Consider the following 27599-nt stretch of genomic DNA (forward strand, 5'->3'; position numbering starts at 1 on the left):
ATTTTGGCAACAATTAAATAATAAGAAAATAGTATTATGTGTTAACCCTGTAGTTTCCATCTCTGGTGCTCTTCACTCTTTTGTGTAGATCCAGATATATATTTGTTATCCAAATACACATATAACAGGTTTCTTGAATTTGCCCTTCCACTCACTAATATTTTATTCACCATTTTTTAAAGCTTATTTTCTCTGTGTCTATCCCAGCACCTCAAACAGCATCTGGCACACAGTAGGTGCTTTCTAATGGGATACCGCAGGGCAGAATTCCTCTCACAAATCCATACCCATTGGTCTAATCCTCACGTCTGCCATACACACTATCATACCACACTCCTACTCCACTCTCCACCAGTTAGTCACTTTCTATCATGGCACATTCTCACATTTAACATCACAAATGTCACACACAATAACACAATCACACACATGGTCACAGAAATGCACCATGCTTACCCCAACACACAGAGTTTTGCATAGTTACTATCGCAGAAACAGATTCACACAATGACAGAATCAAAGTGTGGTGCACAAACTCACAAAATCAGTCAGGTGACAGAAACTTAAATAAAAACTTAAAATATAAACACTGTTGTTCTAAGGGGGTATAGATTCAGGTTAAGGAGGCATGGAGTGTTGGGGAAGAAGTGTAATCAGGGAAGTCCTCTTGGAGATGTGACACTTGTATCTGAATGTAGGGAGCAAGGGAACTTTGAAGATACCCCACGGAGGAGCCATTTTAGAAAGAGGGGACACATTCGTATCCACCGTCACTAAATCACAAATACAGGAACCACATGCAAAGGATGACACCCTCTACCCTGACCCCTCCCCTCCTGCTTTCAAGGTAAACCATTCCCTGAGAAAGAACGCCCCAGAGAAGGCGGGATTGGGTAGAAGCCTAATGCACCTGCGCACTCCACTCTCAACTGCCCGATCACACACTTTTTTTACGTCCCCCAGCTCAAATAGAGGAACTCACTCCTCACGCATTTTGTGTAGATGCGCGTAGTAGCGGGCGCCCACACACCACCCGACCCCAGGTGGCTAACCCGCGGCGTGTAATTCTCCGCTGCGTTGCTAAGAGAGGTGCACCGAGCCCTTGTGCCTGCGCACTTCAATCCCAGACTGTCCAGTGTGACGCTGGGCCCAAGTCTCTGTGACGGACCCAAGCTCGGAGCTGAGAGGAATCGATCGAGTCTTCCAGGCTCCTTTTACAAGGCCAGGGAGAGGTCGGCGTGGCATGAGCTGGGGCAGAGGGGGCGGTGTTACGAACCCCCAGCGGAGCTGAGCTGTGGCAGTTGTCCTCCGGGGTGCCGAGGCTTTTTCTGGTCAGGACTACATTTCCCAGTGGCCCCCGCGAGCACTGGGCCCGCTGCCCCTTTGTGTCCTCCGGAGGCCAAGTCGCTTCTTTCCGGACCCGCGGAGGCTGGGTTCCATCAGATTCAGGGCAGGACGTGGGCCCGAGAGGAGGTGACCCGAGCCTTCCGGACTGGGACCCGGTCTTCCGGCAGTTCAGTTCTGCAGGTAGGAAGTGGGTCGAGGGGTGACCTGTGGGCCACCCGGACGTCGGTCCCCGGGCCTTCTATGTGACTCTTCGTGTGAGACGGTGGTTGATACCTTACAGTGCTCGAGTCTTGTCACCCGATGTGCCTGTACACATCCTATCTGTATGACTGGTTGCGATTGAGTCGATATTTGGTGCCACAGAGTGTGAGACTGTGAGTGGGGCCGGGAGGGTACTCTGTCTCCCGTTGTTCCTGTATCATCGGCCTCTTTGTGACTGTAGTGTGTGAGTGAGATCATCGGTTGTGATACCCTAGTATTTGAGGCTGGGGGCTATGGGAGAGGAAGACCGTGTGAAACTCCCCATACCCATGGCTGCTGACTGTGATCTGTGTAAGATGGTGGTTGACGCTGTAGTTTTTAAGAATCTGTGAGTGTGAGTGTGTGTGTGTGTGTGTTTGGGGGGGTGGGGAGGGACTGAGTGAGACTCTGTGCCATCAATATCTATTAAAGCTAGCTGGCTGATGCCGGTGTGCTACCAAGTTTGAGAACCACTGACCTACTGAAGAGAAGGAAAGTCGAGTCAGGAAGACCTTTATTTGATCTCAGTGCTGTTATTTATTAGCTGTATATCTTTATGCAAATGATTACATTACTTGGAGTTTTTATTTGTAAAATCTAGAAAATCTGTTGTTAAAATAATAAATTAGGAAGTGCTTTAGGCACAGGTTAAATTGTATGCGAGCAGATTCCTAGGTCTCCATTATGCTTTCTCTCTATTGGAGGGAAGGGTGAAACAGAGGAAAGCAGAAAAATTCTAGCCTGGTGATTCTGGATGCTGCAAGGACAGCCTAGTTTCTCATGCTCTCTTCCCTGTCGCATTCATCTAAGGACACTGCCATTTCTCAAGAAAAGAGTCAAAGGGAGGAGAGAATGGCTGTTGGACTTCTTAAAGCCGTGTGCCAGGTGAGTTAGTGTTTTCTCTTTCCTGAAATATTTTCTGCTTTTCAAAACAAGCAGACATTAATTTTCCTTCTGCTGAAACTTCTGGGTGACCAATCACATCACTTTTTAAAACTCTCTAGTGGTTTCCCACCTCATTCCGGATAAATGCTGAAGTTCTTGCCTTGGCCTGCAAGGCACTACATAATCTGGTCCCTGGCTATCCTTCTGACTTCATCTAATTTTTCTCACTCTAAATTTCACTCACTCAGTTCCAGCCACACTAGCTGCCTTGTAGTGAGCTGAGTACATTCTTCATTCACAGCCTTGTACTTATGGTTCCCTCTGCCGAGAATCCTGTTCCCCCAGATACAGAAGATACAACTTCTTCATTCTAGTCTCTGCCCAAATGTTTATTCAGTTTTTACTAAGCACCTATTAACTAAGAGGGCTTAGTCCTTGTTTTCTTTTCTGCTCTATCTACACTCACTCCTTTGTTGATCTCACCCTGTTTCTCAGCTTTAAATACCTATATGCCAACAACTACCAAATTGTATACAGCCCAGAACTCTCTCCAGAAATCCAGACTCATATATCCAACTACCTACCCAGCAGCTTCATGTGGTTGTGGAATGGATACCTCAAATTCAGATGTCTCAAACTGAGTGAAATGAGCCATTGGAAGTTTTGGAGCATAGAATTGGCATGATCTGATTTCCATTTAATAGGATCACTCTGGCTGCTATTGAAAATAAACTGAAATGGGGCAAGGACAGAAACAGGAAAATCAATTAGAAAACTCTTACATACTTCCCCATCTAAGATGTTTAAGCGAAAAGTCTTCCATTAGGAAATTCTTCCTAACATATCCAGAATCTTCAAAATATATATCTTCAAAATATATCCAGAATCTGACCACTTTTTACTACCACCAGTTTCCATTCTGGTGTAAACCATCATGTATCACCTGGATGATTGCTATGCTCTTCTAACTTGTCCCTCTACTTCCACCCTTACTGTCTTTACTCTCTTCCCAACAGAGCAGCCAAGATGATCCTGTTACATGTCATATTATGTCATTCCTCTTCACGGCAGGGAGAAAAATAATGGAAACTATGGACAACTCTTTCAAATAGTTTAGCTGTAAGGGAATAAGAAAAATGGGTGGTAACTGAAGGAGAAACTGGGGTCAACAAAGTTTTTTAAACATGGGTATATGTCTGTGGGCTGATGTTAAAGATTCAATAGGAGGGGGCTTCCCTGGTGGCACAGTGGTTAAGAATCTGCCTGCCAATGCAGGGGACACGGGTTCGAGCCCTGGTCCAGGAAGATCCCATATGCCACGGAGCTACTAAGCCCGTGTGCCGCAACTACTGAGCCTGAGCTCTAGAACCCATGAGCCACAACTATTGAGCCCATGTGCTGCAACTACTGAAGCCCTTGAGTCTAGAGCCTGTGCTCCGCAACAAGAGAAGCCACTGCAATGAGAAGTCTGCGCACCACAACCAAGAGTAGCCCCCGGTCACCGCAACTAGCGTAAGCCCGTGTGCAGCAATGAAGACCCAACATAGCCAGTAAATAAATAAATTAATTAATTTAAAAAAAGATTCAATAGGAGGGGAAATTGATGAAGAGGAGAGAGGAGGGGATTGCTGGAACACTGTGGTTGCATAGCTGAGAGGAGCTGAGTTCTAGGATACAAGTGGAAGGGCTTTTGCCCTTTGTTAGGAAAGTGGGCTGTTCATTTATAGTAATAGGATCTAGTTAGAGTATATGGGCCAGATGCAAGTAGATGTGTAGATGTTGTGGGAATTTGTGGAAACTCTCTTAAAATGGCTTTTGCTTTTTCAGTGAAACAAAGCAAGATCCTTAGCTGATAGTAAGCATGGGGGAGGAGGTATTAAAGATTGAGGAAAGAGAAGAAAGTATCAAATGGTCATTTAGGAGGATGGGGGAAATGAATAGACTAGAGAAATGTATCATTTTGGCCCCTTGAAGTTAGTGATCATGAATTTAAAGTGAGACCAGTTAGCATGATTTCTCTAGCCAAGTTCAGCTGTGCAGGGTACAGAAACAGAGTATGCTGAGTGATGGCTGTGGTTTAACCAGGTGAGTATAGTTAAATGAGAGAGGGGCAGGGAAGTTGAGGATATATGCATGGGGGTGATTACAACAAAGGGTTGTTCTAGGAAGTGAGGGTATGTGGGGGTGAAGAACATTGAAAATGTGGTAAGATCAATGATTTGTAGGCCCTAGTGGGAGTCAAAGAATTATCCTAATTGGGGTACCAGAGGAAAAAAATTGGAATATAGGAGGTGGAAGTGAGAGTGGGAGAGCTGAGATTATGGAGGGTTTGGTACTTATTGGTAATGACAAGGTCTAAGGCATGATCATAAAAGTGAGTAACTGCAGAAGTGTGGAAGACAAGCTGATTGGAGAAGGTGGGGTCAGAGAACTGAGAGGCCAGGTTGTTGGGAGAGTTATTTATATGGATGCTGAAATGACCAAAGGTTATGTATAATGGGAGTAGCATTGGAGAGAATAACAGTGAGACAGATGCCAAAGCTGTTCAAGGAATGACAGAGAATTGGTACCTACCAGGAACTCGTAGATAATTAAAACAAGAAGGGATAGTGACACAGCCTGATTTCATGAGACTGAAAACTAGGTATATTTTAGAGAAGAGGGTGGGGCAGTGGTCTGAAAACAAGTGTAAGGAGCAAAGAGGTCACCTACCTCACCTCCATGTACTGTAGTACAGGAATGTGAGAAATAAGACAGTCACCACGTGACAGGACTTCAGGGGAAGTCATCTCAGCTGGGAATCACGTTTCTGCTAGACAAAAAGGTAAAGGGATCTGTTGACTTTCTTCAGACTGATTTGATTATAATTATGAATGGATTTTGAAACCAAGTATTTGGTTAGAATTCAGATATTTTAAGAGGGTCTTTGTTAGAGGTCAAATATTTTAAGGTTAGAATTTAAGCTCCTTATATTGACATTGTAATTATTTTCATTGACTGTATAAATTAACTTACAGACTCAGTGAAAAAAATGTGTATGTCATATATAAAAAATGTACATTTATTATACATATTTATGTAAGCTAAGGAAAATATTTTTGGAAGCACATAAACCACACTAACCAAACTTTTAACAGGAGCGTTTCTGCAATATATGAGGGATGTTATTGCTAGGGCAGAAAGGGAGAAATTCACAAACTACTTCATATAATTAAATAAGAAAAAAAGTTACTGAGTGTTGAAAAAACACTTTAAGAATTTTTATTTTGTAGAGAAAGTTTTTTTAATTATGACAAAATTGTATCAAATGCCCAATAAAAAAACCTTCTGGCTTTGACAGATTCACCTCTTCTAATTCTGTAAAAAAAAAAAAAGAAAAAAATTTACAGTGTGTGTGTGTCCATCCCTACACACAAACACATAATGCTAGTTTTCATCAGGTGGTCACATTATAGAAACCCAGAATCCAGCTGAATCATAGCATAGCTCCAAGTTTTTAAGAACTTTGCTCAGCCCCTATAGGCAAAAACAGTATTATGAGTGGAACACTCATTTCTTTACACAAAGTTTAAGTACTCTGGATTAAAGTATTTGAATTTTAATGGAATTGATTTGTTTTGCTTGGTCTAACACAGTTTTCAGAGATACAGCAGGCACTTTATGGCCTCCTGTTTTTTAAATAAATTTATTTATTTATTTATTTTTGGCTGCATTGGGTCTTTATTGCTGTGCACAGGCTTTCTCTACTTGTGGCGAGCAGGGGCTATTCTTCATTGCAGTGTGTAGGCTTCTCATTGAGATGGCTTCTCCTGTTTTGGAGCACAGGCTCTAGGCACGCAGGCTTCAGTAGTTGTGGCACTTGGGCTCAGTAGTTGTGGCTCGCAGGCTCTAGAGCACAGGCTCAGTAGGTGTGGCACATGGGCTCAGTTGCAGTGTCCCATGTGGGATCTTCCTGGACCAGGGATTGATCCCACGTTCCCTGCATTGGCAGGTGGATTCTTAACCACTGTGCCACCAGGGAAGTCCCTGTGGTCTCATTTTGATCCTCTTATAGCTTCTTGAACTTTGCAAACCATTCATTCATTAATTCAATTTATTCAGCAAATATTTGAATGCCTCATGTGTGCCAGATACTAGTCTATAACTGGGATATAGCAGTGACCAAAACAAAAACATACTCTGCCCTCATGGACTTTACATTTTAGTGGAGGTGAGGAGCAGACAATAAATAACAAAATAATTAAGTACCATGGAGAAAAATAATCAGGGTTAGGGGAATAGGGAATCGGGGTAAGAGCACTGCTATTTTTTTATACAGAATGATCTGAGAAGTACAGAAGTCCTCAGGGGGAACATTCTTGACATATTTGAGGATGTAATATCTGGGAGAGCCCCATGTGCCTGGGGCAGAATGAATGAGGTGAGTATGAGAAGAGATGAGGTTATTTCACTTCATTTATTTCATTTCAGGAGTTGGTGACCTTCAGAGATGTGGCTGTAGACTTCTCCCAAGAGGAGTGGGATTGTCTAAATTCTTCTCAAAGGCATCTGTACAGTAATGTGATGTTGGAGAACTACAGGATCTTGGCATCACTGGGTAAGAATATCTTCTTGTAACATTGAACTTCTACTCATAAGGGGCACTTTACTACCACCATTGTGAATTTTTGGATAGCATCTGTGGTGCTTGGCTGAATGTCTTCTGCCTGTGCCAAAGTAACAGGTTAATATTTGTGGAGTTGGCAGTGAACGGGTTTATTATTAATCTGTGTTGGAAGCTTCAGCTTCCCTGTCCTTTGAATACATGTCCTTATCACAGTTTTCTGTGACTTACTATAAGCTACCTCTTCCCTGATGATCAAAGAACTGGATGTGAGTTCTGAGATATCTACAGCATGACCAAATTCTGTTTCTTATATGCAGGACTTTGCTTTTCTAAACCAAGTGTGATATTATTGCTGGAACAAGGGAAGGAGCCCTGGATGGTGAAGAGAGAGCTGACAAAAGAATTGTGCTCAGGTGAGTGAAGAGGAATAGGCAGGCAAAAACCTCTGCAGGTGACAGCCCAGCTTGACTCAAAGGTATCACATCTCTTCACTCTTCTTTGTTGTTGGCATGTTCCTCTCAAATGTCCTAGGTCTTAGTAGAAACTTGAGTCCTTTTAGGCTGTTCTCCCAAAGTTGATATTCTAAACTGTTTCTCCTTTCACATTTTGCCCCCTCTTATCTATTCTCTGAGTCGCCTTCCTTCCCAGTTTCATAAGCCTCTTCCAGTCTTTAAAAAATCTTTTCCTAATCTGATGAACTTTTGAACTTTTGATGAATTACAGACAGCTGTAACTGAAGTAACAAGTTCAAATTCTGAGACTTACATGCAGTGAAACTTTGGGAAAGTTACTTAACCTCTCTGTGCCTTTGTTTTGTCATCTGTAAAATGGGATATTTGAAAGGTACCCCCAACAGTTCCTGTCTCATATTATGAGCTCAAAAGCTGTTAGCTGCTATTATTGTAATAAATAGTAGTTTATCTCTAAATGCCTTGTTTTTCTCTAATGATCAGTTCATTCCTTCCTTTAAGCAACATTTATTGAATTTATACTTTAAACAGAGTACTTGCAAGATGCTAGGGTGTTATACATTTATGTAAATAATCAAATAATTGATAGGATTGTAGCAGAGATACAAGCAGAAATACAATATAGCTGTAAACTGCATACATGAAAAATAAGCTGACATAAAGGAAGCTCAGAGAGAGATGAGAGAGGAGTCTGGTTAATTGGGAAGATGGTCTTTAACAAAAACAAGGACTTCCCTTATGGTCCAGTGGTTAAGATTCCATGCTTCCACTACAAGGGGCATGGGTTCGGTCCCTCGTCAGGGAACTAAGATCCCGCATGCTGCGTGGCATGGCCAAAAAACAACAACAAAACCAAAAAAAACAGGTCAGAAGCTAGAAAACATTTGAGGGAGAAGAAATTAAGAGTTTAGCTTTGTGGTGTAGGAAGGATTTTCAGATAGACTTAGGAAGCATTAAGGTAAAATGAGGACTTAAAGTTCAGAAGAAAATTAGGGTTATTGTAAACATCTCTGTCAATACTACTCCCTAACTCATCCCCATCCCTTCCACTACCTCTCACCAATCTTTTATGTTCTTGTTCAGTTTTCTAAGAAAAAATTTTGTTGTGGAACTGTAGTGTCAAAGAATATATGGCTAAATTTTATTTACTAATTATTAAATATATCATACACACATAACTATATTAACCTTAATGTGTAGTTTAAGTAATAATATAACAAAAAATGTATCTACTTCTTAACTTAGGAAACAGAAGATTGTCAATGCCATTTTTAGGACCTTAAGGGCCCCTGCCTAGTGATAAATCACTCCCTACTCTTGGCCCAGCCCCACTCCTCACTAGGATAACCATTATCCTACAATTTTGCTTATCATTTCTTGACTTTTCTTTATAGTTGTGCCATATATCCCTAAACAAAAAATTTATATTTGAATATTTTCAATTTTTTATACACAGAAATATATTGTGTAGGTAATTCTTTTTTTTTCAACTCAAAATTATATTCCTGAGATTTATCCATGTTGATTTTAGTAACTATTTTTCATTGAAATTTTTTTTTCCTGTTGAAATATAATGTATTCCACTGTGCAAGATCAGTTTATCATTGAAGGGCACTTGAGTTGTTTCAGTTTTATGTTATTATAAATGTTATTGCTATGAACCTTATTATACATGACTAATGATGCACATATGCTGGAGTTCATGTAGAGAATATAACCAGGAATTTATTGCATAATGCTATTTACCTTTCCAGATTACTTGTGCTAATTTACATTTCTAACAGCTGTGTGTGAGAAAATTCATTGCTCCACACTCAGAATTGACAAATTTAAAAAATTTTTGTGAATTTGATGGGTGTAGAATATTATCTCCTTATACTTGTCATCTGAATTTCCTTGATTACTAAAAAAATTTGGCATCTTTTTATATATGTAAATGGCCATTTTGATTTCCTCTTCTGTGAAGTGCCTGCTCAAGTTCTTTGTTCAGTTTTGGGAATATATATATTTTTTATGAAGTACAGTTGATTCACAATATCATATTAGTTTTAGGTGTACAACACAGTGACTCAATATTTTTATAGTTTTAAAGTTATCATAAATATTGGCTATATTCCCTGTGCTATACAGTATATCCTTGTTGCTTATTTATGTATGTATGTATGTTTTTACTTTTTGCTGTGCCGTGTTGCTTGTGGGATCTTAGTTTCCCGACCAGGGATCGAACCGGAGCGCAGGGCGGTGAAAGCACCGAGTCTTAGCCACTAGGCCACCAGGGAATTCCCACTTATTTATTTTGTACATAGTAGTTTGTACCTCTGAAGCCCCTATCCTTATCCTGCCCCTCCCCTATGCCTTCCTACTGGTAACCACTAGTTCATTCTCTATATCTGTGAGTGTGTTTCTGTTTTGTTATGTTCATTTGTTTGTTTTATATTTTAGATTCCACATGTAAGTGATAACATACAGTATCTGTCTTTCTCTTTCTGACTTATCACTAAGCATAATACTTTCCAGGTCCATCTATGTTGTTGCAAATGGCAAAATTTCATTCTTTTTTTAATGTATAGAATTCCATATTTTTATATATATATGTAAATAATTCCATTATATCTTTATCCATGTGTTTTTAAATTAGTGTTTTCATTTTCTTCTGGTATATAACCAGGAGTGGAATTGCTGGATCTTATGGTAGTTCTATTTTTAGTTTTCTGAGGAACTTCTCTACTGTTTTCCACAGTGGCTGCACAAATTTACATTACCACCAGCAGTGTAGGAGGATTTCCTTTGCTTCACATCCTCCCTAACATTTGTTATTTGTGGTCTTTTTTAATGATCACCATTCTGAAATGTGTGAGATGATATCTCATTGTGGTTTTGATTTATGTAGGTTATGTTTTTGATTTTGATATTTTGTTTTAAGAAACCTTTCTGTATTCTGAAGTCACATGGGTGTTCTCAAATTGTCTTCTAAAGATTTTCCTTTTACATTTAGGGCCATAATCCAATTGAAATTGACTTTTGAGATTGACGTAAGTATTTAATTTCTACCCTTACAGAAAACCAAATGTCCCAGACATTTGCTGAAGAAATGAGCTCTCTTTGCTCATTGTTCTGAATGTTACCTCTTAATATATCAGGTTATAGTATATTTATGGGTCTGATTTTGAACTCTGTTCCATTCCATTGATTCTGTTTTCTTACACCAGTACCACACTATCTTAAATAAAATATTTTAATGTAAGACTGAATATCCTTAGGGTAAGTCCCTATACCTTGTTTATGTTCTTCAGAATTTCTTGTTTGCTCTTTGGACATCTAATTAAAGTTTAGGTCAGTTTCTACCAGAAAACAACAAAAAGCTATGGACTTTTTTTTTTTTTCAAATTTTATTTATTCTATATATGAATTTTGAAAATATTTTTTCTATTCATAAACATAGTTTATTTCTCCATTTACTTAGGTTTTTAAATTTCCTTCAGTGTGTTTTATAATTTTCTCCATAAAAGCCATGCACATCTTCTATTAGATTAATTCCTAGGCATTTTAGTTTTGTTCCTGTGTTTAATGTTGTCTGTGTTTTCAATTTGTTGCTCATACATAGAGTTAACTTTTATACTTTGACATTATATCCAGCAACATTGCCAAGCTCTCCTATTAATACCAGTAGTTTTTAGATTTCCTTGACTTTTTCTGTGGGTGGGCATGTCTGTGAATAATAGCAGTCTTCATTTTAAATTCTTATACCCTTAATTTCTTTTTTCTATTACCCGGTCTTAGATCACCAATACAGCATGAGCCAAAGTAGTGACAGCAGGCATTTTTATCAATTTCTGGTCTTAATGAAGGTGCTTTATATTTTGTTATTAATAATTCTGATGTTTAAAGGTTTCTGGTAGATACTCTTTCATTACTGTTTGCTAGAGTTTTGATTGTAGAAAGCTTTCCAGTTTTAATGTTTTTCTGTATCTGTAGATGATTAGATGATTTTTACTTTTTCATCTTGTTTATGTAGTGAATTACATATGACATTTTTAATGTTGAACCAAGCTTGTATTCCTGAGACAAACCCATCTTTATCTTTTCCATTCATAGCTAGTTGCTATTTGCCAACATTTTGTTTAGGTCTTTTGCATCTCTGTTTGTCAGTGAGGTTGGCCTTCAGTTTTCCTTTCACATACTCTTATCAGATTTTGGAATCAAGGTTGCCCTAGTCTCATAAAATCTGTTGGTGAGTATTCCTTTTTATCTTCCTTAGAAGCTTTTGGGTAAAATAAAAAATATTTGTTTTTTGAATGTTTGGTAGAACTTTATTCATCTTGGCCAGGGATTTTTTGTATGTGAAAAGAATTTAAACTAATACTTCAGTTTCTATTATAAGATTTTGTGTTTTTTATTTTTCCTATACTCATGGAGTTATGCTATTTTTTCTAAAAAATTATACTCTCCTGTAAGTTTTCAAATTTATTAAACTTATTATTTTATCTAAAGTTGATAGTATATGTTGGGGCTTCCTAGGTGGCGCAGTGGTTAAGAATCCGCCTGCCAATGCAGAGGTCACGGGTTCGATCCCAGCTCCAGGAAGATCTCACATGCCGTGGAGCAACTAAGCCTGTGTGCCAAAAATAAATAAATAAATAAATAAATAAAGTTGATAATATATGTAATTATGACCACTTTTTCCTTCTAAAAAGGGAGAAACAAATCTTTCAAATTAATGTTTTCTGACAATTTTTACTTCACTGATCCTCTCTAATTTATCTTTAAAATTTTTTCATGTATTTCTCCTCTACTATTTTATTCCTCCTATATTTTTTATGCTATTTTCTCGTTTTTAGCTTTTAAACTTAGATAATTCAGTGTTTTTGAGGCTTTCTCTTTTCTATTATAAACATTTAAGACAATATTAGGAATATAGTCCACATGTTTTGATATGTAGTATTTTTGTTATCATGTATATCTTAGCATTTTCTAATTTCCATTGATTTTTTTCTTGACCATGAATTATATGGAATCTTTAAGTTTCTTGTTTGGTTTAACTACACTGTGATTGGAGGATATGGTCTGTTTAACATGCATTCTTTGAAATATTTTGAAACCTCTTTTACGTCTTAGGTTAATTTTGGTAAATATTCTGTGTGTTCTGGAAAATGTCTGTTTGCTGCTTGTGGAGTATGGCATTTGGTATATGTTCATTGGATTAAGTTCATTAATTGTACTGGTCAATTCTTCTGTGTCTTTATTAATTAAAATATCTCTTTGAGCAGTATTTTGAAAGTATTTTATAAGGTGATATGTTTTGGAGATTATTTTTCTGGTAATCCCAGAAAGATTATCTTTCTGGTGAATTCTTATATTATTGTTACTCTTTAAATTTAGTAATGATTCTTCCCTTAACTATTTAGCTTAATACTAATATAACTATATTAGCCTTCTTTTGTAAATAATTCCTTAGTTTAGTTTTCCCCACCCCTTTACTCTCTTTACTTTCTCTGTTTCTTTTGTGAACAGTATATAGCTAAACATTTTTTTGTCCAATATGATAATCTAATTGTGTTCTTGTTGAATTTTAGGAGTTTTTTTTAATATGTATATTCTGGATATTAACTTCTTTTGAGATGCATGATTTGCAAATATTTTCTCCCATTCCATCCATGGGTTGCCTTTTCACTCTGTTGATTATGTCCTTTGATGCACAGAAGTCTTTAATTTCATGAAGTCCAATTTGTCTATTTTCTTTTGTTACCTGCGCTTTTGGTATCATACCCAAGAAGTATTGTCAAATATAACGTCATGTAGATTTTTCCCTATGTTTCCTTCTAAGATTATTTTAGTTTTAAGTTTTAGATTTAAGTCTGATCCATTTTGGGTTAATTTTTGTATATTGTGTAACAACTTCTTTGTTTTGCATGTGAATATTTAATTTTTCCAGTGCCTTTTATTGAAAAGCCTGTCCTTTTCCCATGGAATGGTCTTGGCACACTTGTCAAAAATCATTTGACCATATATGTGAGGGTTTATTTCTGAGCTCTCTATTTTCTAATCCATATATATGTCATACCACACTGTTTTGAGTACTGTAGCTTTGTAATAAGTTTTGAAACCAGGAAGTGTGAGACCTCCCACTTTCTTCCTTTTCAAGATTCTTTTGACTGTTCAGGGTCCATCAAGATTACATATGAATTTTAGGATCGATTTTTCTGTTTGTGGAAAAAGCATTGGGATTTTGATAGGTATTGCATTGAATCTGTAGATAGCTTTGGGTAGTATGGACATCTTAACAATATTAACTTCTAATCCATGAATACAAGATGTCTCCATGTATTTATATCTTTAGTTTCTTTCAGTGATGTTTTGTAATTTTCATTGTATAAGTCTTTCACCTTCTTGATTGATTCCTAAGTATTTTATTCTTTTTTTAAAATAAATTTATTTATTTATTTATTTATTGGCTGCATTGGGTCTTCATTGCTGCAGGCGGGCTTTCTCTAGTTGCAGCGAGTGGAGGCTACTCTTCATTATGGTGCATGGGCTTCTTATTGCAGTGGCTTCTCTTGTTGCGGAGCATGGGCTCTGGGAGCATGGGCTTCAGTAGTTGTGGCATGTGGGCTCAATAGTTGTGCCTCGCAGGCTCTAGAGCACAGGCTCAGTAGTTGTGGCTCACAGACTTAGTTGCTCTGCAGCATGTGGGATCTTCCCAGGCCTGGGATCGAACCTGTGTCCCCTGCGTTGGCAGGAAGATTCTTTACTGCACCACCAGGGAAGTCCCTATTTTATTCTTTTTGATGCTATTGTAAATGGAGTTTTTTTCTTAACTTTCTTTTCAGATTGTTCATTGTAGTGTATAGAAACGCAACTGATTTGTGTGTGTTGACTTTGATTTCTGCTACTGTGCTGAATTTGTTATTTATAATAGGTGTTTGTTTTTCTTTTGTGGAGTGTTTAGGATTTCTACATGTGAGATCATGATGTCTACAAACAGAAATAATTTATTTCTTCCTTTCTCATTTGGATGTTTTTTATTTGTTTTTCTTGCCTAAATGCTTTGGCTAGAGTCATCTCTGACTTTAGTCGAATTGCTCTTTTTTCTTAGTGTAATTAACCTTTGTTCATCTGTTTTGTTATTGAAAAACCATCTCTTGGTTTAGTTGATTCTTTCTATTACTTTTTAAATTCTCTATTTGGTTTATCTCTGCTTGAATCTTTATTATTTTCTTCTTTCTTCTACTTTTGGCTTAGCTTGCTCTTTTTCTACTTTGTTAATATTATTGATCTGAGATCATTCTTCTTTTGTGACGTAAACCTTCACAGCTATAAATTTCCCTCTTAAGCACTGCTTCTGATGCATCCCATAAATTTTGGTATGTCATTTTATTTTCATTTGTCTTAAGATATTTTTAAACTCTTCTGTGATTTCTTCTTTGACCCATTGGTTGTTTAAGTTTGTGTTGTTTAATTTCCACGTATTTATGGATTTTCCAATTTTTATTTTGCTATTGATTTCTAGCTTCATTCCATTATGATTAAAAAAGATATTAATAGGATTTCAATTTTCAAAAAATTTATTAAGACTTGTTTTGTGGGCTAACATTTAGTCTATCCTGGATTCATGTTTATTTTCTTGATGAACATTAGGATTAAAAAAAATTTTTTTTAATTGTGGTGTTTTTGGTTTTGTTTGCTTGTTTGTTTATAAATTTATTTATTTATTTATTTATTTATTGGCTGTGTTGGGTCTTCATTGATGCACACGGGCTTTCTCTAGTTGTGGTGAGTGGGGGCTACTCTTTGTTGTGGTGTGTGGGCTTCCCATTGCGGTGGGCTTTCTTGTTGCAGAGCACAGGCTCTAGGTGCATGGGCTTCAGTAGTTGTGGCACATGGGCTCAATAGTTGTGGTGCACGGGCTTAGTTGCTCTGCGGCATGTGGTATCTTCCTGGAGCAGGGCTCAAACCGGTTGTGCCCTGCATTGGCAGGCAGATTCTTACCCACTGCGCCACCTAGGAAGTCCGGTGTTTTTGTTTTGTTTTTATTTTTTGGCCATGCTGCAAGGCTTGTGGGATCTTAATTTCCCAACCAGGGATTGAACCTGGGCCCAAGGCAGTGAAAGTCCTGAGTCCTAACCACTGGACTACCAGGGAATTCCCTAAAAAAAAAAAATTCTTGTAGTGAGTTTGCCAAACTGCAAAATCTGAGAGGACAGCACTCCACAAGACTGTGCTTATTTCAAACACCAGCTGCAAGTTAGGGGATCCTCAGGGCCACCCTCATTTCTGACCAGCTTGCTACATGTTTGGGAGTGCCTACAGTCACCCTCAGGTTTAATAATTCACTAGAACAACTCACAGAACTCAGGCAAGAGCTATACTATGATTACAGCTTTACTGTAATATAGAGTACAAATCAGAACTAGCCAAAAGAGAGACACCAAGGGTGAGGACTGGAAGAGTTGCAAATGTGAAGTTTCTGTTGACCTCAGGGCCCACCAGGCATTTCAGTATTGAAAAGAATATTACCAACCAGGGAAATTCTCTCAAGCTTCAGTGTTCAGAGTTTCTTTTGTTTTGTTTTTGGGTGGGGTGAGTGTTTGTTTTCTTTTGTTTCATTATATAGGCATGGTTGAGTGAATCATTACCCAACGTGACTCAATCTCCAGACTTCCTTGCTTTCCGAAAAATCAGACTGATATTGTGGTGGCTCAAAGCTCCAATCCTTTAATCATATGGTTGGTCTTTCAAGCATGGTTAGCCTCCAACCTGAGTCATCTCATTAGCAAAAACTATCTAGGGGTTCATCATGAGTCACCTTATTAGTATTAACTATCAGGTATAGTCAAAGGGGCTCACCATGAATAACAAAGACACACCTTCTAGGAGTTTAGATGGCTTAGAGGTTACCTCCTGAGAAATAGGGACAAAGGCCTGACAAATCCTCCCTCCCTCCCTCCCTCCCTCCCTCCCTCCCTTCCTTCCTTCCTTCCCCAGTTAACATACAATAAACTGCATATATTTAGAGTGTACTATTTGGTATCCCAATCTCCCAATTCATTTCCCCCCAACCCTCCCCGCTTTCCCCACTTGGTGTCCATATGTTTGTTCTCTACATCTGTGTCTCTATTTCTGCCTTGCAAACTGATTGATCTGCACCATTTTTCTATAGTCCACATATATGTGTTAATATATGATATTTGTTTTTCTCTTTCTGACTCATTTCACTCTGTATGACAGTCTCTAGGTCCATCCATGTCTCTAGAAATGTCCCAGTTTCCTTGCTTTTTACAGCTGAGTAATATTCCATTGTATATATGTACCACATCTTTTTTATCCATTCATCTGTTGACGGACATTTAGGTTGCTTCCATGTCCTGGCTATTGTAAATAGTGCTGCAATGAACATTGGAGTGCATGTGTCTTTTTGAATTATGGTGTTCTCTGGGTATATGCCCAGTAGTGGGATTGCTGGGTCATACAGCAGTTCTATTTTTAGTTTTGCAAGGAACCTGCATACTGTTCTCCATAGTGGCTGTATCAATTTACATTCCCACCAACAGTGCAAGAGCGTTCCCTTTTCTCCACACCCTCTCCAGCATTTACTGTTTGTCGATTTTCTGATGATGCCCATTCTAACTGATGTGAGGTGATACCTCATTGTAGTTTTGATTTGCATTTCTCTAATAATTAGTGATGTTGAGCAGCTTTTCATGTGCCTCTTGGCCATCCTTATGTCTTCTTTGGAGAAATGCCTGTTTAGGTCTTCTGCCCATTTTTTGGTTGGGTTGTTTGTTTTTTTTGTTTTGTTTTTTTAAAGTTATTATTATTTTTTAATTAATTAATTAATTTATTGGCTATGTTGGGTCTTTTTTTGCTGTATACGGGCTTTCTTTAGCTGCGGTGAGTGGGGGCTACTCTTTGTTGTGGTGCGTGGGCTCCTCATTGCCGTGGCTTCTCTTGTTGCAGAGCACGGGCTCTAGGCGTGTGGGCTTCAGTAGTTGCAGCACATGGGCTCAATAGTTGTGGCTCACAGGCTGTAAAGCGCAGGCTTAATAGTTGTGGCACATGGGCTTAGTTGCTCCACAGCATGTGGGATCTTCCTGGAGCAGGGATCGAACCCATTTCCCCTGCATTGGCAGGCAGATTCTTAACTACTGCGCCACCTAGGAAGCCTTGGGTTGTTTGTTTTTTTTGATATTGAGCTGCATGAACTGTTTATATATATTGGAGATTAATCCTTTGTCTGTTGATTCGTTTGCAAATATTTTCTCCCATTCTGAGGGCTGTCTTTTCGTCTTGCTTATAGTTTCCTTTGCTGTGCAAAAGCTTTGAAGTTTCATTAGGTCCCACTTATTTATTTTTGTTTTTATTTCCATTACTCTAAGGGGTGGATCAAAAAAGGTCTTCCTGTTATTTATGTCGAAGAGTGTTCTTCCTGTGTTTTCCTCTAGGAGTTTTATAGTGTCTGGCCTTACATTTAGGTCTTTAATCCATTTTTGAGTTTATTTTTGTGTATGGTGTTAAGGAGTGTTCTAATTTCATTCTTTTACACGTAGCTGTCCAATTTTCCCAGCACCACTTATTGAAGAGGCTGCCTTTTTTCCATTGTATATCCTTGGCTCCTTTGTCATAGATTAGTTGACCGTAGTTTATCTCTGGGCTTTCTATCCTGTTCCATTGATCTATATGTCTATTTTTGTGCCAGTACCATACTGTCTTGATCACTGTAGCCTTGTAGTATAACCTGAAGTCAGGAAGCCTGATCTGACAAATTCTTTATTGCATAATTCTTTTAAGCAATCACAATAGGCTCTGACTGTAATTGAATGGAGATAATAGGTAAATTTAGTGAGACTTTGTGGCTTTACATTGTTGGTTCCTCATATACAAAAGCAAAGTGTGCATCTTCTCCCTTTACTCAAAATTTTTGGGGTGGTCCCTCATTAGAATTGTAAAGTTTTTTCTTTTCTTGTGAAGTTGTTTATTTCTAAGATATTTTCCCTCTTCATTATTGTTGTTGTCAATGTTGAAGATATCTTCTGAGGTTAATTATTTTCTTTATGCTTTCTTCTATTGCTTTTTAAGATGATTCTAAAATTGCAAAAAATATTATTTGAAAAAATAAAGTATAAATAGTACAGGAATTTCCTGCACAGCTTCTACATTCTGTGCCTTTTATTTATCTAATTATTTATATGTGGTGTTTTGCAAATTCCAATGTATATATACTTTGTATATAAAGAAAGATAATTCTTATTCATGGTTACTGTTATTAGATGTCCTTTTGGTGGGGCGGGGGGCATGCTGCACAGCTTGGGGGATCTTAGTTCCCTGACCAGGGATTGAACCTGTGCCCTCAGCAGTTAAAGCATGGAGTCCTAACCACTGGACCACCATGGAACCCCTTTTGTGACATTTCTTAATAATATATTCCAAACTGTGTGTGTTATTATGAAAGCATATTTTATACTTTTTCTATATAAATCATTGAACAAGTTGATTTTTATTATGACATTTAATGTCATATGGTATTAATGTTCTCAGCCCTGATTTTTTTCTTGCTTACATTTGTCCTTGTTAATCTCTTTTGGTTTCTTCTCTTTTCCTGAATATCTTAATGTTGGAGAGCTCCAGGGTTCACTCCTTGCTTCTTTCTCTTCTATCTACACTTATTCTCTTGGTAATATAGCAGTTAAATACCATCTAACTGCTGGCAACTCCCAGTTTAAAAATCTGTAGTCCCGACTTCTTTTTTTTTTTTTTTTTTTTTGAGTTATAGTTGATTTACAATATTATATTGGTTTCTGGTGTACAGCATAGTGATTCAAAATTTTTATAGATTTATTCCATTTATACTAATATAAAATACCAACTATATTCCCTGTGCTGTGCAATATATCCTTGTAGCTTATTTATTTTATGCATAGTAGTTTGTACCTCTAAATCCTCTACCCCTATCTTGCCTCTCCCTGCTTCCCTCTCCTCACTGGTAACTACTAGTTTGTTCTCTGTGAGTCTGTTTCTGTTTTGTTATGTTCATTTGTTTGTTTTATCATTTAGGTTTGTTTTATTTTTTATTGCTTGTATAAGTGATAACATACAGTATTTGTCTTTCTCTGTCTGACATCACTAAGCATAATACCCTCCAGGTCCATCCATGTTGTTGCAAATGGCAAAATTTTATTCTTTTTTATGACTGAGTAGTATTCTGTTGTATATATATCTCTCTCAAATCTTTATCCATTCGTCTGTTGATGGATACTTGGGTTGCTCCCATATCTTGGCTATTGTAAATAATACTGCCCTGGACATTGGGGTGCATATATCTTTTTTATTAATATTTTCATTTTCTTCAGATATATACCCAGGAGTGGAATTGCTGGATCATATGGTAGTTCTGTTTTTAGTTTTCTGAGGAACCTCTGTACTGTTTTCTACAGTGGCTGCACTAATTTACATTCCCACCAACAGTGTAGGAGGGTTCACCTTTCTCCATATCCTCACCAACATTTGTTATTTGTGGTCTTTTTGATGATAGCCATTCTGACAGGTGTGAGATTATCTCATTGTGGTTTTGATTTGTATTTCTCTGATGATTAGTGATGTTGAATATCTTTTCATGTGCCTGTTGGTCATCTGTATATCTCCTTGGAAAAGAAGGTCTTCTGCCCATTTTTTAATCGAGTTGTTTTTCTTTTTGATATTGAATTGTATGAGCTGTTTATATATTTTGGATATTAACCCCATATCATATATTAAACTTAGTCTCATGTGTCCATCTGCCTTCTCAATATTTCCATTTCAAATGATGTTTAAATCTGAACTCTGGATCTTCTGTACCTCACTACCTAAGCTTGCTGTACCCATAGACTTTCCCATCAACTTTTTTTTTAATATTTTGTTTTTATTTATTTATTTTGGCTGCACCAGGTCTTAGTTGCAGCAAGTGGGATCTTTTTTTTTTTTTTTTTTTTTTTTTTAGTTAGTTGTGGCATGCTTGGAGGAATCTAGTTCCCTGACCAGAGATTGAACCTGGGTGCCCTGCATTGGGAGCATGGAGTCTTACCCACTGGATCACCAGGGAAGTCCCCTCATCAGTGTTGATGGCTTCCATTGTTCAGACCATAAACTTTGAAGGCATGCTTGTCTTATCTGTTTCCGTTACATTCTATATCAAATCTGTCAGTATATCCTCTTGGCTTTTCCTATAAAATATACCTAGAATCTACCCACCTCTGTATACCTCCAATTGATGTCTTCTCTGGTCTGAATCATTATCATTTCTCACATTGATTGCTACAATAATAGGTCCCCTTCATTCTCCCCTTGCCCTCCACTTTCCAATATTTTCATTAAACCATAACTAGATATCACTTCTGTATTCATACCACTTCAAGTGGCTCTCCATCTCACTCAGAGTAAAAGCCAAATTCCTTAGGAGGCCTATAAAACTTTAATAATGTGATAATCCTTTACCCCCGACCTCATCTCCTGCTAGTCATTCCTCTCCAGCCACACTGGCCTTCTTGCTATTCCTCAAACAAACCAAACATGCTTCTTCTTTTAGGCTGTTTCTTCTGCCCAGAATGTTCTTTCTCTAAATATCTAAGTGACTGAGTTTTTCACTTCCTTCAAATCTTTGCTCTAATGTTGTTATTAATGATTCCTACCTTTGACTTCACCAACACTCCTGATCTCTCTTACCCTGCTTTTCTTTTTCTACAGCACTCAGTACCTTCAAAGATACAATAAAATTTACTTATTTAGCATTTATTTCCTGTCTCCCCCAAGAACATAAGGTCCATGAAGGTAAGGATCTTTGTTCACTCCAATATGAAAGCATATAGAACAGTACTTGGTACAAGGTTCAGTGAATGTTTTTGAAATAAGTAACTATAAGAATGGAGATTATTTCAGTTCCTATATTAGTCATACATGCATAAAATTATAGCCAAGTCCAACCACCTAGATAATTGTTTCTTGACCTGAGATTTACCTTATTGATTTTTTTTTATAATTCTAATCATTCCTCCTCAAGTTTCTCTATGATCTATTTTCAGTTTCTGTTCTTGCACACTTCAGAACTACTTTCATAAATGTACCTTCTGGTACATAATAGAGGAGACTTTTTTTTATTATTATTTTTCAGACTGGGAATCTGTGTGTGAGACTGAAGCATTAACCCCAAAGCAGGACATTTATGAAGCACGATCCTCTCTGAAGGTAATAGAAAAACTTACAAGCTGTGGCCTTGAGTACTCCAGTTTGAAAGAAGAATGGAAATGTGAGGACCATTTTGAGAGGGAACCGGTGAATCAGAAGGCATGTATCAAGGAAGAGACAATCACTCATGAAGAAGCCCCTGTTAATGAAAGAGGACAAGAATATAACAAAACTTGTGGAAGTTTCCATCCTAACACACTACTTCATACACAACAGATAATCCCCAAAGAGGAGAAAGTACATAAACATAGCACACATAAAAGCTTTAAAAAAAAATTAATGGCCATTAAACCCAAGAGTATCTATACAGAGAAGAAACTTTTGAAATGTAATGACTGTGAAAAAGTCTTCAGCCAGAGCTCATCCCTTACTCTTCATCAAAGAATTCACACTGGAGAGAAACCCTATAAATGTGTAGAATGTGGGAAAGCCTTCAGCCAGAGATCAAATCTTGTTCAACATCAGAGGATTCATACTGGAGAGAAACCCTACGAATGCAAGGAATGTAGGAAAGCCTTCAGTCAGAATGCACACCTAGTTCAACATCTGAGAGTTCATACTGGAGAAAAACCTTATGAATGCAAGGTGTGTAGGAAAGCCTTCAGCCAGTTTGCTTACCTTGCTCAACATCAGAGAGTTCATACTGGAGAGAAACCCTATGAATGTATTGAATGTGGGAAAGCATTTAGCAATAGATCATCTATTGCTCAACACCAGAGAGTTCATACTGGTGAGAAACCTTATGAATGTAATGTCTGTGGGAAAGCATTTAGCCTTCGTGCATACCTTACTGTACATCAGAGAATACATACTGGAGAGAGACCCTATGAATGTAAGGAATGTGGCAAGGCTTTCAGCCAGAATTCACACCTTGCTCAACATCAGAGAATTCATACTGGAGAAAAGCCTTATAAGTGTCAGCAGTGTAGGAAAGCATTCAGCCAGATTGCCTACCTTGCTCAACATCAGAGAGTTCATACTGGAGAGAAACCCTATGAATGTATTAAATGTGGGAAGGCTTTTAGCAATGATTCATCCCTTACTCAACATCAAAGAGTTCATACTGGAGAGAAGCCTTACGAATGTAATGTTTGTGGAAAGGCTTTTAGCTACTGTGGATCCCTTGCCCAACATCAGAGAATTCATACTGGAGAGAGACCCTATGAATGTAAGGAATGCAAGAAAACCTTCAGGCAGCATGCACATCTTGCTCATCACCAGAGAATCCATTTTGGGGAGTCACTGTCACCACCCAACCCAGTCAATCACCAAGTCCTGTAAACTATCTCATAAATACTTCCGGAATTTATACTCTTTTCTCCATCTCTAATGTTGTCATCTTAGTCTAAGATTCATCTCACCTGGATCACTCTATAACTTTCTAACAGGTCTTCCTGTATCAACTTTTGGTCCTCTTAAATTCATTTCACACCATGCACCCAAACTGATCTTTTTCAAGTGTAAGAATACACACATCACTGCCTCCAGTTAATTTTTTTGGCTTGCTATTATTCTTAAGCTAACAGCCACAGTCTTTAAAACTGTCTATGAGGAGCTTCATTACCTGGTTCTTTTATAGCTTTCAGCCTTATTTTATTCCAGTCTCTCTGGGCACTAGGCACTTTCCAGGACTCTGGAAAATCATAGCTCTACCACTACTGTGGCATGGTGTGACTTTGAGTAATTTGCTTGGCTTATCTATACCTCAGGGTTTTCTTTAATTCTTAAAATAGGGATCATAAGGATATTGTAGAAATATGAGTATTAAATGAAATAGTGTCTATTGTAGTTTGGTGCATATTAAGTAAGAAATTTGCATGCAAAGTACTTCACATAGTGCATCAAATATAGCAGATATTCAATTAAAAAATAATAGCTAACATGTATTGAGTGCCTACTATGCATCAGGCACTATTCTACATACTTAACATATATTAACTCATTTAATCCTTACAGCTAAAACAAGATTCCTCAGTGAACAAAGCAGAACATCCATGGGAAGCAGCAGGTCAGAACTGGGAAAACCTAAAAACTTTAGAATATATGTGGGAGTGTTTGTACTCTAGGTGAGTAACTGATATAGACAAAAGTAGTAGAACTATAACACAATCAGTTTTAGGAGGTTTCTGAAGAGAAAGAATTGGATAAACTAATTAAAGAAAATGAAGATTCACTGAGAATATAGAGCTTATATTTAGATCAAGAAAAGAACAGAAAGTATTGCAATTAACTCCAAAAACCCAAAAAACAGAAGTTTATACTGTAGCATAAAAAGACATCAGTCCCAAGTAACCATATGGGTGAATCTAGGTGATTTCAAAAGCCTTTAAACTGTTTCATACCATAGAAAAAGTATAAAGTTTATAAATTTTTATCAAGTCATTATAAAATTGAAACCAAAAGGGGATTGGGGAAGAAAATTACAGTCAAATGTGTGTGTCTATACAGTTTCATTCATTCAGTGAATATTGAGTAGCTACTGTTCACCACACACTGATTTAGATGTGAGGAGACAACATGATCGATACAAAGACCATGTCCTCATGGAGTTAAAACAATAGATTTTCTAGGCCCAGAAAACTGAAGAACAATAAAATAAATCAAAGTGTATTATATAGCCTAGGCTGAAGAGACTCAATATTATGCCTAATTTACAAATTCACTGCAATTCCAACCAAAATTCCTCTTTACCCTTTAATTTCACAACTTGGTTTTGAAATTCATCTATGAAGTATGAATTCTAAAGAACAGCAAGAAAACTATTGAATCTAATCTATTTGCAGAATTTTTGCATGTGATAAAGATGGTTTCTACCAGTAGAGAAACAATGGATTTGGGAGTAGTAAAATAACTGACAATGTATATCACGGCAGTAAGGGAAACAAATAAAACCACAGCAAACTATTTTGAAATCATCACATTAACAAAAGCATCACAGTACCTATTACTGGGAAGATGTGGAGCAATACAAATATCCATACAGTGCAGTTGAAAATAGTTTTTTAAAAAGGATAATTTGTCAATATCCAGTAAAGTTGAAGATGTGGATACTCTGACCCAGCAATTCCACACTTAAATCTCTAGAGAGCCTCTCCTCATGTGTTCAGGGAGATGTATGTGAAGACCCAATTCAGTGTTGTTTGTGAAAATGAAAAGTTTAAGGCAAGCAAAACAACCATTAGGGTTTAAATAAGTTACAATTGAAGTTGAAATTAATGAATTAGAGATACCTTTATCAACATGGATACATCGCAAACAATATTGAAATTGAACTAGAGGGTATTTTGTATGATAAGCTTCCATTTATTTATATAAAGTTTGAAAACATGCAAATCAACATTATGTATATTTTTCATGGCTAACTACCATGTGGAAATAGTGTAATAACATTCATGGAAATAATTATCAAATTGTGATGACCTCTGGGCTGGGAGAAAAATGAGATTGAGGAAAGGATGCAAAGGGGGATTTCTTCTAATCATTTATTTCTTTAAAAAATAACTATGGCCAGTTCTTCTAAATTGATAAAGCTGGTTGTGGTTTTTATTCTCTGTATCTTTCTGTATATTTAAACTATTTCATAATTAAAAAAATTTAAGTCATATTTGCTTTTGTTAGTTATTTCTTCACTATACCTCAGGCACACCATATTCACTATTCATCCAATCCATAGTCACCATTTTCTTCAGAAAGAAGCTCGTATACCATCGACTTCCAGATGCAATCACTGTTAACAATTTGCTGACTATCCTTCCAGGCATCAGTGTTTTGAGAATGACTATTTTTAATACTGAGAGGTTTATAGCCTACTTACTACATGTTTTTTCCCCATCATTCTTTTTTCCCCCAGTTTTATTGAGATAATGTTTTGGTACATTTATACACGGTGAAATGATCACCACAAGCAAGCTAATTAACATATCCATCACCTCACATACTTACCATTTGTGTGTACTACATTTTATCATCAGTATGATTAACAATAACTTGCTATTTCTCCCCAGTCACTCCAAGCCCTGGCAACCACCAATCTACTTTCTGCCTCTATGAATTTGATTATCCTGGATATAAATGGAATTATACAATATGTTGTGTTTTATGACTGACTTCTTTCCGTAAGAGTTTACAATAGAGTTTACTCTTGGTATTGTTTATTGCATGTGTTTGGATAATGTTATGATGATACAAATCCACCATTATAATATCATACAGAGTAGTTTCACTGCCCCCCAAATTCTGTGTTCCATTTATTTATCCCTCATTACCCACTAACCACTGACAACATAAATTTTTTGTTGTCTCCGTCATTCTGCCTTTTCCAGAATGTTATATATAGCGTTTTCATACTGACTTCACTTAGTAATATGCATTTACATTTCTTCCATGTCTTTGCATGGCTTGGTAACTAATTTCTTCTTAGTGCTGAGTAATAGTCCATTGTCAGGATGTACCACAGTTTGTTTGTTCACCTGCCAAAAGACATCTTGGTTGCTTCCAAGTTTTGGCAATTATGAATAAAGCTGCTCTAAACATCTATATGCAGGTTTTTGTGGGTACATAAGTTTTCAACTCCTTTGGGTAAATACTAAGGAACCCAGTAACTAAATCATATAAGAACTTCATTCCCTTTTATTGTCCCAAATACTTCATTTTATGGATATTCCACATTTTATTTATCCATTCATCATTGGGTGGACATTTGGATTGTTTTCACATTTTGACTATTATGAATATTGCTACTCTGAACATTGTGTACAAGTCTTGTGTGCACATATGCTTTTATTTCTTTTGGTACATAACTAGGAGTAGAATTGCTAGATCATATGGTAATTCTTTTAAATTAATTAATTAATTAATTTTTGGCTGTGCTGAGCAGCATGCAGGATATCAGTTCCCTGACCAGGGATCAACCCCTGCAGTGGAAGCATGGAGTGTTAAGCACTGGACCATGAGGGAAGTCACATAGATCATATGGTTATTCTATGTCTGACTTTTGGAAGAACTACAAAAATGTTTTCCAAAGTTACCACATCATTCTCAATGCCAGTGTATGAGGGTTCCAACTTCCCCACATCTAAGCCAACAATTGTTATTGTTCATCATTTAGATTATAAACATCCCAGTGGGTGTGAAGTGGTACTTAGTACTTATGGTTTTGATTTGCATTTCTTTAATGATGTTGAGCATCCTTTCATGTTTATTTGCCATTTGTGTATCTTTGGAGAAACGTCTATTCAAATCCTTTTCAAAATTTTTAATTGGTGTCTTAGTTCAGGATGCTGTAACAATACCATAAATTGGGTGACTTAAACATTTATTTCTCATAGTTCTAGAAGCTATAAGTCAAAAATTAAGGCACTGACAGATCTCATGTCTGGTACTGACAGTCTTCCTGGTTTGCAGATGGCCACCTTCTCATTATATCTTTACATAGCCAAGAGAAAACTCATCTTTTTTTTTTTTTTTTTTTTTGACAGCACTAATCCCATTCATGAGAACTACACCCTCATGACCTAATTACCTCCCAAAGGCTGCACCTTCCAGTTGTGGGTGAGGATTTCAACATATGCTCTGGGGAGGCAGGGGACACACTCAGTCCATAACAATAGGGTTCTTTTTATTGTTGAACTATAAGAGCACTTCATATATTCTAAATACAAGTTCTGCTATGGTCTGAATGTTTGTACCCCCTCCCCACCCCAACCAAAATTCACATGTCAAGCCCTAATGACAAATGTAATGGTATTTGAAGGTGGGGCCTTTGGAAGATGATTATGTCATGAGGGCAGAGCCCTCACAAATGGGATTAGTGCCCTTAAAAAAGAACCCAGAGAGCTCAC

General features: G+C 37.3%; 1 protein-coding gene across 10 annotated transcripts; it reads left to right on the forward strand.

Moving 5' to 3' along the window:
* Positions 1 to 1376: 1376 nt before the first annotated feature.
* Positions 1377 to 26077, forward strand: LOC130838810 (zinc finger protein 570). Of its 10 annotated transcripts, none has more exons than XM_057712422.1 (5): positions 1377 to 1527; positions 2292 to 2472; positions 6943 to 7069; positions 7396 to 7491; positions 21686 to 26076. In XM_057712422.1, exons 2-5 carry the CDS (start codon positions 2368 to 2370, stop codon positions 23038 to 23040), a joined length of 1683 nt encoding a protein of 560 aa, XP_057568405.1. In that variant the 5' UTR covers positions 1377 to 1527; positions 2292 to 2367; the 3' UTR covers positions 23041 to 26076. The 10 variants fall into 10 exon arrangements, with proteins under 10 accessions (XP_057568405.1, XP_057568410.1, XP_057568406.1 ...); XM_057712427.1 differs by having other exon boundaries at positions 1378 to 1527; positions 2398 to 2472; positions 21686 to 26077; XM_057712423.1 differs by lacking the exon at positions 1377 to 1527 and adding an exon at positions 1529 to 1601.
* Positions 26078 to 27599: the final 1522 nt, after the last annotated feature.

Source organism: Hippopotamus amphibius, chromosome 16 (assembly GCF_030028045.1).
Source record: "Hippopotamus amphibius kiboko isolate mHipAmp2 chromosome 16, mHipAmp2.hap2, whole genome shotgun sequence".
Classification (NCBI taxonomy): domain Eukaryota; kingdom Metazoa; phylum Chordata; class Mammalia; order Artiodactyla; family Hippopotamidae; genus Hippopotamus; species Hippopotamus amphibius.

Excerpts from the sequence above, each read along its gene's own strand:
- LOC130838810 (XM_057712422.1), top strand. The coding sequence starts at position 2,368 with ATGCTCTCTTCCCTGTCGCATTCATCTAAGGACACTGCCATTTCTCAA. Across the intron at positions 7,070-7,395 it reads CAGGATCTTGGCATCACTGG|GACTTTGCTTTTCTAAACCA; the intron begins GTAAGAATATCT and ends TCTTATATGCAG. Across the intron at positions 7,492-21,685 it reads GACAAAAGAATTGTGCTCAG|ACTGGGAATCTGTGTGTGAG; the intron begins GTGAGTGAAGAG and ends ATTATTTTTCAG.